The 13,452-nt window shown below is 41.4% G+C and overlaps 1 protein-coding gene across 1 annotated transcript; it reads right to left on the bottom strand.

Moving 5' to 3' along the window:
- Positions 1 to 385: 385 nt before the first annotated feature.
- LOC149132724 (uncharacterized) lies at positions 386 to 7,532 on the bottom strand. The gene is made up of 3 exons (XM_089363335.1): positions 7,260 to 7,532; positions 1,869 to 2,157; positions 386 to 1,178 (listed from the first exon to the last, which is right to left on the bottom strand). The coding sequence occupies exons 1-3, from the start codon at positions 7,389 to 7,391 to the stop codon at positions 571 to 573; spliced, it is 1,029 nt and encodes a 342-aa protein (XP_089219461.1). The 5' UTR covers positions 7,392 to 7,532; the 3' UTR covers positions 386 to 570.
- Positions 7,533 to 13,452: the final 5,920 nt, after the last annotated feature.

Here is a 13,452-nt window from a genome sequence, read left to right as displayed (position 1 = left end):
TTTGCCGGTCTGCATTGTGCTGCTTGTGGTGACAGGTCTTCCCGAATATACTCTGCCAGCTCATTTAACTCACAACATAGACATTTCCAACTGCACAAAATCACTGCGCATGTCAAGGAAGCAGACTAATAACTCACACTTTTCAGTCAGGAAAAGACCATATTTCAAACATTTCCAAAGTCAGTATTTATGCGAAAGCTTCACAATATCTGTGATCTCTTTTAACGATTTCACTTTGCAGATATAAAAAGTACTAGGTTTTAATAATAAAAAAAATAAATAACTACCGGGATCGACTTATTGGGCTAAACTCTTCATAGTGGTGCCCCAACATGGGCACAGCCCACTGACTGCAAAAAGCAAAAGAGTAAAAGAAGACTGGAGCTTTTTGATATTTGTTTTATTGCTGCATTCATTAAAACTTTGAGCGAAATATTACTTTAACCAGCTAAAAGCAAACCCAATCAATTCAATGGCGTACAAGGATGAAAAAGAAACAAAGAAATGAAAATGAAAATTTCACTCCTACAGGTTGGTAAACAAGCCGGGCCATAAGGGCGCTGATGCGGTTTATTTAAAATACATCTGGATAATATAAAGACGTTGGCGTTTAAGTTTGTCTTGTTGAGCTTTGCGTTGATCGAACCATCCTTTGAAGAGGTCGCTGTCTTTGCCCAAACCTGAATCTCCTGTTTCTGCGGTTGATGAATCTCCAAGAGACGGTCCTTCCGGTGCTTTTTGTTGCTCATCAGATGACGGCATCTTGAGATGGTGCAAGCAATTGCAGTGACTTCCCGGACAGTAGCCCCAATGGCAGTTGTTATGACACCAGTAATTCATACCCGGAACATAGTTGTAACCTGTGTGCACGTTGCAATGTCCGTTACATGCGCAGTGGGTCCCAGGACAGTAGCCACCCAGACAGTTGCTTCCGCACCAGTGTTGGATGCCAGGGACGTGGGAGTACCATCCGTGACCTCCACACCACCTGTAGTTACTCATATAAGGTGCATAAGGAATATGATGCATTGGGTAATGTGCATAATGCATAGCAAGTGGATAGTCGCTGCCATTTGTGGGTACAAAGGGAACGACGGGTGACACTTTGTCTGACATAGAATAAGATGCCGCGTAACATTTGACGTATTCCTTTGGAGTAGGGTACATCTGAGTTGCCTCTGAAAAACAGGAAATTTAGAGGAAATAAATATGTGTGTATATACATATATTTATTTTTTAAGGTGGTGTATATATATATATATATATGTGTGTGTGTGTGTGTGTGTGTGTGTGTGTGTGTGTGTGTGTGTGTGTGTATAAAGATTGAATCAGATTCATCCTTTAATTTGGAGGTTTCCAAAAACAGATTACTCATATAGATTCTTCATATTTTGCTGGTAGTTTACAGGCGTAAATTTGCGAATATGAAAATAATACTTGTATATGATGTGTTGTGAATTTATGGAAAGAAATCCCATAAAACTCAACAATTTTGTTTCAAATGCAGAAGAGAAGATGTTAAAATATAGAAGAGAATTTTAATTCATGCAGACAATCATTTCATACAGAGATATAAAAATCATGCAAATTTATGGTTGAATTGAATTGACTAAATTAATTAAATTAATTATATATCACTGTACTATTCAGTGCAAGAATATCGATCTAATCAGTTCGTGCCAGTTACGAGGCCAAACATCCCCGAAAGTTTCATTCGAATCTATCCAACGACTCTTGAGATATCTTGTCCAAAGAAACAAACACGACTGAAAACAATACCTCCACCTTCGCTAAGGCGGAGGCAATAAAATAAATAAAGTAAAATAAAATAAAAATAAAAAATAACGACCTCATCTGGGAATACTTACCTTGTCTTAGAATCCATTGTACTACACAGTTTGTGCAATTCCAGGTTTTTGGCAATTCCGATGTCACCATGTAGGTTGTATTCACTTTTATTGTCTGAACCTGTTTCAGCGGGGTCACGGTGAGGCAGTCACTCGTAGCAGGAACGCTGTTGTTTTCTCTTTGGCAAATGTACACTTCGGCTACGGCGTTATCTGGATCATCGATTTGAAAAGATCCAGTTATCATCTTCTCATTTTTCGCCAGAATTATGGTGATGTTTTTCTCCAAGGTAGTTTGGTTGGGAAGTATCTAAATATTGCACATAAAAATAAGAAAAAAAAAAATGAGAAAATATAAAAGGAAAAAAAAAAAGAGAGATTTATAAAGTTAAGTGTTATAGCAAAGATGCTTTTAGTATCGTCGCAGGTGTGGTAGTGTGGTAAATAACTTGCTTCCCAAATACATGGTATACGGGTTCAGTACTACTGCGCAGGACCTTGGGTAAGTGTCTTTTAATATGGACGAGTATTCAACAAAGGGTTGTACCGTTTATGTAAATCTTGCTCAGATTCAGAGTAACTATCTGTGACAATCCAATATGTACCACCACTTCAAAACACACACGCACACCGTTATGTGCGCGGGTACAGATACAGGTCATTTTCATTTGTTTCAGTAATTTAACTGCGGCCATGCTGCGGCTGGAGCAGCGCTTTTAGTCGAACAAATCTACTCCAGGAATTATTCTTTGTAAGCCTACTACTTACTCTGTTGGTCTCTTTTGTCAAACCGCTAAGTTACGGGGACGTAAACACACAGACATCGGTTGTCAAGCGATGACGAACTGGGGTGGACAAATACAGACACACAAACGCACACACACATGTATGTACGACAGGCTTCTCTCAGTTTCCTTCTACCAAATCCATTCACAAGGCTTTGGTCGGCCTGAGGCTATATTAGAAGACACTTGGTCAAGGTGCCATGCAGTGGGACTGAACCCGGAACCATGTGGTTGGTAAACAAGCTTCTTACCACACAGCCACTCCTTCTTTCAGTTTCCATCAACCCACTCACATATGTTTGATGTATGACTTTTTCATCTCAGGGTTGTTTAACCCTCGGTCCAGTCTGGCCAAGAGTTCCATCCGTATACATACCACCGCCATTCTCTCTGATGCCTACGTCTAAGTTGTCCTTTATTTTCTTCAGCACGATTTGGTGTGATTTGAGGGAGATTCGGTTGCTATTTCTACCAAGTCAGGCAACCGTGAAGTAGCTCTCTTTTTTGGCTCTTTTAAAGAATAATAGATTAGCTCGTCCGTCGGTGTCGACGATGACCAATGATATCACATGGTAGAAGAAGTCGGGTCACGGTGTGATCAGCTGTGGACGATCAGTCCAATGCGTGCTCGGAAAAATCCACCGCCAGTTGAGCACTGGTGGCAATTTGAGGGAGAATTCGGCTGCTATTTCTACCAGGCCAGACAACCGTGAAGTAGCTCTCTTCTTGGCTCATTTAATGATAAATGTGTTTTGGACCAGCAACTGCGATCATTAGTTTCGTACTTTGCTTTTGCTTATCGTTCGACCGTGAACGAGCAAAGATTAAGAGAAAGAAAGAAAGAAAGAAGGAGAGAGAGAGAGAGAGAGAGAGAGAGAGAAAAAAAAAAAGAGAGAGAGAGAGAGGGAGGGAGAGAGAGAGAGGGAGGGAGAGAGAGAACGTTGTGGTTTGAGTAACTTATATTGTCTCTCTTAATGTTTCCTGGTTCGTTAGGTTGACTTGATTAGTATGTAGCGCTAATTAGTTACAAAAATATTAGAAATAATACGTTAGGAAATCTCCACACACACACACACACACACACATACTCACACACACACGCTCACATGTATAGACATATACACAAGCACACACGTATGTATCTGTAAGATAGGGATGTATAAATAAGTATGGCTACATGCAATCATACATATATAGACGTCTCTCTTTCTCCCTCTCCCTCTCTCCCTATCTATCTATCTATCTATCTATCTATCTATCTATGGGAGAATATACAAATAATAACAACAGACGAGGACAGGTGGTGTAAACAACAAAAGGATGTATTAGTATGACGCTCGGGAATACGGAAAGTCTTTGACGTTTCGAGCTACGCTCTTCAACAGAAAGAATACGGAGACAAGGAGAAAAACACGGAGAAAAAAAATTGAATAGTGTTCAGTCAACGGTCAATCATATCTACCTATCTACCTATCTATCTATCCACATACGCATAAATTTCCCTGTATACACACACACACACACACACACACACACACACACACACACACACATATATATATATAGACATAAATATATATGTTTAAATATATTTTTTTACACCAAAATTTGGCAAAAGAATATAGTATCTGTTAACAACCTTAGCAAAATAATCACATATACATAAATATATATATATATATTATATATGTGTGTGTGTATATGCATACCTACATACGGATACATATATACATATAGACACACACACGCACGCACGCACGTACACACACGCACACACACACACACTCGCTCACATACATGCGTGCATAAATGATATCTATAAGTATCAATGTTTATTTGTTTTTCTTGAGTTAACCGCGCCATTTCTCAGCGAATCTTTACTAAATTTCACCGAGAGACCCCGATCCACCTCCAACGAGTCCCAGGAGTCAAGACAGTAGTGTTCAGTGGAAAATCCAAAACTACATTCTCCAATAAATCTTTTCTTATTTTTAAGACAGCAAGATGGCGTTATTTGAGTGATTTGGCTATTGTTTGTAACATGGCGAATGACCTCATAGAGACTTTTTTGATGCATAGCATGTCGTTACGGAAGAATACATTCGGAGAGATTGATTGATAATGGCATTTGTAGGTTAACTGGTTTCGAAACAGCTTTCAATCTGTATGCGCATGATCTTTGCTCAAGTGAATAAAAGAATAGAGATTCTAGAAAGTTTTAGATTTCACGTAGCAGTTTCATTTACTGTCTTCCATTGGTCAGTGTATGAGTGATATTAGCCAATGGTGTCGTCTTTTGACGTTTAGTTTTTACTTGGTGCAGGATGTGTGGGCATACTACGAGAGAGAGAGAGAGGGAGAGAGAGAGAGAGAGAGAGAGAGAGAGAGAGAGAGAGAGAGAGAGAGAGAGAGCACTCCGTCGGTTACGACGACAAGGGTTCCACTTGATCCGATCAACGGAACAGCCTGCTCGTGAAATTAACGTGCAAATGGCTGAGCACTCCACAGACACGTGTACCCTTAACGTAGTTTTCGTGGAGATTCAGCGTGACACAGAGTGTGACAAGGCTGGCCCTTTGAAATACAGGCACAACAACGAGAGAGAGAGAGAGAGAGAGAGAGAGAGAGAGAGAGAGAGAGAGAGAGAGAGAGAGAGAGAGAGAGAATGGTTAGAGCGTCGGGCTTACATACAATCGTGAGGTTGTGAGTTCGATTCGCGGACCGGGCTGTGTGTTGTGTTCTTGAGCAAGACACTTTATTTCACGTTGCTCCAGTTCACTCGTCTGTAGAAATGTGTTGCAACGTCACTGGTGCCAAGCTGTATCGGCCCCTTTGCCTTTCCCTTGGACAACATCGGCGGCGTGGAGAGGGGAAACTGGTATATATGGGAGACTGCTGGTCTTCCACAAAATAACCTTGCTTGGCCTTGTGCTTCGGAGTGGTCAATCCCATTGTCATTCGTGACCGAAGGGGGTCTTTACATTTTTCTTGGTTTCAGTAATTAGATTGTGGCCATGCTTGAGGGTTTAGTCGAATAAATCAACCCCAGCACTTATTCTATCAGTTCCTTTTTTTTCTGAACAGCTCTGGTTGTTAGATCGTGGGACAAACACAAATACACATTCCACATACATAGATGTATACATATACATATACACGATGGGCTTCTTTCAGTTTCCCTCTACCAAATTCACTCACAAGGCTTTGGTTGGCCCAGGGATATAGTAGAAACATATGTCCAAGATGCCACGCAGTGGGATTGAACCCGGATCGATGTGGCTGGAAAGAAAACTTTTAACCACACAGCCACGCAGAGCAGATGCCTTTGCACTGAACACCCGGCGGGAGTGCGGGGGATCGATTTCTATTTTAAGACTTCGACCACGAAAGAAAACCTCAAAGAATAATGCAACGCTGTTTTCAAATTTCGGCACAGGATCAGCATTTGAATGGAGGGGTAAGTCGATTACGTAGACTTACGCACTGGGGTCAATGTAATCGACTTAATCCCTTTGCCTGTCCTTGTTTGTCCCTTCTATATTTAGCCCCTATGGACAATAAAGAAATATATAACAGAAAAATGGAAGACAAATAATTACAAGTGGAAGGAATGCATTCATGTGAAAAAAGTACAATTTACATGGTGTAAGAAGGTTCTTGTCTGTATAACAGTTTCAAATTATCAATGAACAAGTATTTTTGAAATGTTTATTTTGTACACAAGAGTAAAACTAGGGCAATATTACTAATGAGCATAAAGCAAAGACAAAGGCAATTAGCATGTGTCTTTATAATTGAGTAGCTTCATGCAGAACATTCACGGTATTTTCTTTTCCCTGTATAAGGCGGCGAGCTGGCAGAAACGTTAGCACGCCGGGCGAAATGCCTAGTGGTATTTCGTTTACCGTTACGTCCTGAGTTCAAATTCCACCGAGGTCGACTTTGCCTTTCATCCTTTCGGGCTCGATTAAATAAGTACCAGTTACGCACTGGGGTCGATATAATCGACTTAATCCGTTTGTCTGTCCTTGTTTGTCCCCTCTGTGTGTAGCCCCTTGTGGGTAGTAAAGAAATAAGAAACGTTAGCACGCCGGACGAAATGCTTAGTGGCATTTCGTCTGTCTTTATGTTCTGAGTATTCAAATCCTGCCGAGGTCGACTTCGCCTTTCATCCTTTCGGGGCCGATAAATTAAATACCAGATGCGTACTGGTGTCGATCTAATCGACTGGCCCCCTCCCCCGCCCCAAATTTCAGGCCTTGTTCCTAGAGCAGAAAAGGATATTTTTTTCCTAGTAAAGCGGCGAGCTGGCAGAAACGTTAGCACGCCGGGCGAAATGCTTAGTGGTATTTCGTCTGTCTACGTTCTGAGTTCAAATTCCGCCGAGGTCGACTTCACCTTTCATCCTTTCGGGGTCGATGAATTAAGTATCAATTGCGTACTGGGGTCGATTTAATCGACTGCCCCCCACCTCCCCAAAAATTGTGCCTAGAGTAAAAAAGGATATTTTTCCCTCAAAAGACTAAACAACAGATCATATCTGTGCTCAAATATCTTAGTGAATTAAAAAAAAGAAAAAATCAGTATAAGAATAAATGAATAAAAGGTAAGAACTTGTGGCACTTACATTGCAAAGATCCTTGTCTGGTGACTGGAAAGTGATTAACGCATTGGAAAATGATGCTGCACATAGCATGAAAAATGCGACATGCAGAAACTGATTCAAAATCAGAGGCGAAGTAGACGTTGGTTTAATCATAGCTTTGAGATTTTAGTAAAGCTTTCTGTTATTATTATTACTATTATTTGTTTTTTTTTGTTTTTTGTTTTGTTAACTAGGAAGACACCCAAAGCTTTTCAAGACGACAACTTTGGTGAGCGTCAGCTTCTCTTTGACGGCAGGTGTCTCTATCTAGCTGGAATTTATACAACTTTCGAGTATGAGAAAAAAAAAAGACAAAAACAAACAAACAAACAACAACAACAAACAAACAAGCAAAACAAGCAACTCCCCCCTCTCCCGAATAAAAACGAAATTATTAAAATGTCCAAAAATGAAACAGCACCAGACCGTCAAAAAATGGTAAAACAAAAGACAAAAGGAAATACTGTTTAAGAGTATAATTGAATAAAATAAAACAAAAATAATGGAGTTTAGTAAAGTATTTATGTTTAATGTTCTTCTGATAATTTATCTTTATGATTGTTTTATAACTTTTATTGATATAAAGTAATTAAAACACAAACCGAGCTTTTTAAAATAGAAGCGAGAGCATTTCTCCTTCGAAAACGATTGTGAGTGCCTTTTCAAGCATTCAAGTGTAAAACCGGCGTTCAGCTGTTCTTGTGATCCGTCATGTGATGGAAACTACATTTCACTGTACAGTGTGTGTGTGTGTGTGTGTGTGTGTGTGTGTGTGTGTGTACTTGTGCGTGCGTTTGTAGACATATAGATATACACATATTTATGTATATATGTATATTTATGTCTACCTATAAATCAAAATCTCTCTCTCTCTCTCTCTCTCTCTCTCTCTCTCTCTCTCTCTCTCTCTCTCTCTCTCTCTCTATCTATCTACATTTGTCTATGTGTACACACACAGATATTGTAGCCCGTCATGTGATGCTCTTTCACAGATATATATATGTATATACATGTACTAATATATACATAGGCAAACATACACCCATATACATACACACACACACACACACACACACACAAATATATGTGTGTTTCTATCTATCTGCCTATCTATCTTGCTAGCTAGCCCTCTTTTATCTATATGTCTCTATCAGTTAGTGACACCAACTGGCAATACCAGCTTTTGTACAGAGCTGTGCCGTTATAATAATAATAATAATAATAATAATAATAATAATAATAATAATAATAATAATAATGATAATAATAATAATAATAATAATAATAATAATAATAATAATGATAATAATAATAATAATAATAATAATGATAATAATAATAATAATAATAATAACAATATCAATATTTTAATGCATCGCTACGCGCGTTTCCACAAATCACATGTTTCTTACAATCATAGTCCATAATCCTGGGATGGTTACAATACAATCCATAGTATGCATGGACACCGTGTTGATCATGTTCCTGCGTTCATATCCTCAGGTTCGGAGCGATGCATTAAAATATTTATAAATCCCATGGATTATCATTATTATCAATATTATTATCATTATTATTATTATTAGTAGTAGTATTCTATCACACACACACACACACACACACACACACACACACACACACACACACACATATATATATATATATATATATATATATATACATACGTAGATTGCTAATATAGGTTGCATATAACATCTTAATTAGTACTGGCATCGGTATGATTGACTAAAACCCTTGATAGCAGTGCCACAGCGTGGCCGCTGTCTAATGACTGCAACCAGTGATAATGAATGATAAAATTTCATAAGTAACCAAAAAGGAAAAAGTCAATTAACATAAAGAAAATCCATACCAAATATGTAGAAGGTTAATTGTAACATAGAAACAAAATGTCTGCGCAGTGATACCGCTAACGTTCATTACAACTTTCGTTGAAAATACCATATAATTGAATTTTAAATGGCCATTTTGTAACTAGTTCATATCTATATATATATATATATATATATATATATATATATATATATATATATATATATATATATAAAGTATTAGATATTCCACAGTAAAAATTGTAAGTTGCGGGCATGTTTATCGCCCAATTTTATTTCATTAGCCTGAATGTTGAATAGATTTTCCAATTGCTTATTGAAATTGTGCCTTTGAATGCAGTCTAATGGTTGCAAAAATAAAAAGAAAAAAAATGAAAAGAACTTTGTAGAATTCATTCAGTACATAAGGACGAGTTACTTGCATAGAAATAAAGTTAACAAGGAAGTGTTCGTTTAATCTGAATGTTAGCAGTGAGGCTTGTTTTCTTGGCTTTATATTTAATTAGATTAGATTCCTAAAATGCTGACCTTAGGAAAGCGGTCGCTATATAACCGAACAAAATACTAATCACCCCACAAAGTCCAGGTGTTATTAAATCTGGGGTTGTACTCTGTTGTGATCGTCAGAGTAAACCCGGTCAAAGCGAATTTAACTTCGTGGTGGCGTATAATATTGAGACAACACTTGGAAATGATGTCTTGACGTGCGGGTTACTTTTGAAGAGTCAAGACTTTGAGAGCCACGCGTTCGTAGAGGGTAACGAGGCAAAGTTCGCTTTTGTGAGATGCGGTTTCGTGAACGGCGACGGGGTGATAGGTAACCTAGTCGAGTGTTGCGACGAGAGGCGTTGCGACGCGGAGGGAAACGACGGTTGAAGTGAATTCGACTGTAACTACGACGGTGAGGACGTTTCCGCAAAGCTGGAGAACGACGAAATTTTCTCACCCCGCGGAGACATTGACAACGTCTAAGAGGTCGCGATATGCAATGACAAGGGGGTCGACGCTGACGATGCATACGGCGACAGCGGCGACGGCGACGACTCTTACTACGAAACTTACAACGGCAACGTCTGACGTATTTCGAATTCACCCTCCACAACTTAACTTTGGAATATAAAGGAACAGCAGCGGTACTGCTGACAAACATTGCAGTTGTTGCATTGGAAGATGTTGCAAATGGAGTGGTTGTTGATGTTGTTGGTGTTGCTGTTGTTGTGGGTGTTGTTGTTGGTGTGCTAGTTGGTGTGGTTGTTGGTGTTGTGGTTGGTGTTGTGGTTGGTGTTGTGGTTGGTGTGCCAGTTGGTGTGGTTGTTGGTGTTGTGGTTGGTGTTGTGGTTGGTGTGGTTGTTGGTGTTGTGGTTGGTGTTGTGGTTGGTGTTGTGGTTGGTGTTGTGGTTGGTGTTGTGGTTGGTGTGGTTGTTGGTGTTGTGGTTGGTGTTGTGGTTGGTGTTGTGGTTGGTGTGCCAGTTGGTGTGGTTGTTGGTGTTGTGGTTGGTGTTGTGGTTGGTGTTGTGGTTGGTGTTGTTGTTGGTGTTGTGGTTGGTGTGGTTGTTGGTGTTGTGGTTGGTGTGGTTGTTGGTGTTGTGGTTGGTGTTGTGGTTGGTGTTGTGGTTGGTGTTGTGGTTGGTGTTGTGGTTGGTGTTGTGGTTGGTGTGGTTGTTGGTGTTGTGGTTGGTGTTGTGGTTGGTGTTGTGGTTGGTGTTGCTGTTGGTGCTGTTGTTGGTGTTGTTGCTGGCATGGTAGTTGCTGTTGTTGGTGGTATGGTTGTTGGTGTAGTTATCGGTGTTGCAGTGGATGTAGTTTGTTCTGTAGATGGCGTGGCAGGCGTAGTTACCGCTGGAGTGGTTAAGAACGGCGAAGACGTTTCCAAAAAGGTTGTTTCATCACTAGGTGTGGGTAACTCAGACGAAAATGTGGTCAAAGGCGCGTCTGATGTCGTCAGAGGAGTAGTGACATCGGACGTCAAATCAGAGGACACGGGTTCACTTTCAGACGGCTTTGAAGGCTCTGTAGCCAAACTAGGTACGTTTGTATAGCAGTATATAGCAACACCATCTGACAGATTCAATATCGTGAAATAAGGTAATTTAGTAAAGGCTTTGAAAGGAGGTGGAAGGGGAGGCAAAACAAGATTTGTAGGGGCTCCTGATGCTATTGCTGCAGAGGTACTGTTTGCATCAGAGGTACTGTTTGTTAATGCGGTTGTCGTTGTTGGTGTGGTTGTTGGGGTTGTGGTTGGTGTTGTGGTTGGTGTGGTTGTTGGTGTTGTCGCTCCTGTGGTTGTAGGTGTTGATATTGGCGTTGCTGGTGATGTTGCTGGTGTTGTTGTAGCTGGTGATGTTGCCGAGGTAACTGTTGAGATTATAGTTGGCGTTGAAGGGGACGTGGTGGGAGTTGTAGATGGTGTGGTTGTACTAATGAGAGAAGAAATAGTGGAGGCGAAAACGGAAGTAGACAAATGGGTAGTTCCGCTCGAAGGTAGCAGAGACGTTGGAATCGAGAAAACGGAAGAAGCAGCAGACGTAGGAACAAGAGAGGCCAGAGTATATGTGGTGCAATAAAGAGTAGATAACGATGAAGAGGCGGTTGATGTTGGTGTTGTGGTTGGTGTTGTGGTGGGTGTTGTGGTGGGTGTTGTGGTTGGTGTTGTGGTTGGTGTTGTGGTTGGTGTTGTGGTTGGTGTGGTTGTTGGTGTTGTGGTTGGTGTGGTTGTTGGTGTCGTGGATGGTGTTGTGGTTGGTGTTGTGGTTGGTGTGGTTGTTGGTGTTGTGGTTGGTGTTGTGGTTGGTGTCGTGGATGGTGTTGTGGTTGGTGTTGTGGTTGGTGTGGTTGTTGGTGTTGTGGTTGGTGTTGTGGTTGGTGTTGTGGTTGGTGTTGTGGTTGGTATTGTGGTTGGTGTGGTTGTTGTTGTGGTTGGTGTTGTGGTTGGTGTTGTGGTTGGTGTTGTGGTGGGTGTTGTGGTTGGTGTTGTGGTTGGTGTTGTGGTTGGTGTTGTGGTGGGTGTTGTGGTTGGTGTTGTTGTTGGTGTGGTTGATGGTGTCGTGGATGGTGTTGTGGTTGGTGTTGTGGTTGGTGTGGTTGTTGGTGTTGTGGTTGGTGTTGTGGTTGGTATTGTGGTTGGTGTGGTTGTTGGTGTTGTGGTTGGTGTTGTGGTTGGTGTTGTGGTTGGTGTTGTGGTGGGTGTTGTGGTTGGTGTTGTGGTTGGTGTTGTGGTTGGTGTTGTGGTGGGTGTTGTGGTTGGTGTTGTTGTTGGTGTGGTTGATGGTGTCGTGGATGGTGTTGTGGTTGGTGTTGTGGTTGGTGTGGTTGTTGGTGTTGTGGTTGGTGTTGTGGTTGGTGTTGTGGTTGGTGTTGTGGTTGGTATTGTGGTTGGTGTGGTTGTTGGTGTTGTGGTTGGTGTTGTGGTTGGTGTTGTGGTTGGTGTTGTGGTTGGTGTTGTGGTTGGTGTTGTGGTTGGTGTTGTGGTTGGTGTGGTTGTTGGTGTTGTGGTTGGTGTGGTTGTTGGTGTGGTTGTTGGTGTTGTGGTTGGTGTGGTTGTTGGTGCTGTGGCTGGTGTTGTGGTTGGTGTTGTGGTTGGTGTGGTTGTTGGTGTTGTGGTTGGTGTTGTGGTTGGTGTTGTGGTTGGTGTTGTGGTTGGTGTGGTTGTTGGTGTTGTGGTTGGTGTTGTGGTTGGTGTTGTGGTTGGTGTGGTTGTTGGTGTTGTTGTTGGTGTTGTGGTTGGTGTTGTGGTTGGTGTTGTGGTTGGTGTTGTGGTTGGTGTTGTGGTTGGTGTTGTGGTTGGTGTGGTTGTTGGTGTTGTGGTTGGTGTTGTGGTTGGTGTGGTTGTTGGTGTTGTGGTTGGTGTGGTTGTTGGTGTTGTGGCTGGTGTTGTGGTTGGTGTTGTGGTTGGTGTGGTTGTTGGTGTTGTGGTTGGTGTTGTGGTTGGTGTTGTGGTTGGTGTTGTGGTTGGTGTGGTTGTTGGTGTTGTTGTTGGTGTTGTGGTTGGTGTTGTGGTTGGTGTTGTGGTTGGTGTTGTGGTTGGTGTGGTTGTTGGTGTTGTGGTTGGTGTTGTGGTTGGTGTTGTGGTTGGTGTTGTGGTTGGTGTGGTTGTTGGTGTTGTGGTTGGTGTTGTGGTTGGTGTTGTGGTTGGTGTGGTTGTTGGTGTTGTTGTTGGTGTTGTGGTTGGTGTTGTGGTTGGTGTTGTGGTTGGTGTTGTGGTTGGTGTTGTGGTTGGTGTGGTTGTTGGTGTTGTGGTTGGTGTTGTGGTTGGTGTTGTGGTTGGTGTGGTTGTTGGTGTTGTGGTTGGTGTGGTTGTTGGTGTCGTGGATGGTGTTGTGGTT

Source organism: Octopus bimaculoides, chromosome 14, assembly GCF_046866305.1.
Source record: "Octopus bimaculoides isolate indiv1 chromosome 14, ASM4686630v1, whole genome shotgun sequence".
Lineage (NCBI taxonomy): Eukaryota > Metazoa > Mollusca > Cephalopoda > Octopoda > Octopodidae > Octopus > Octopus bimaculoides.
Note: the sequence above shows the minus strand (reverse complement) of the source record. Positions and strands in the feature narration are given on the sequence as shown.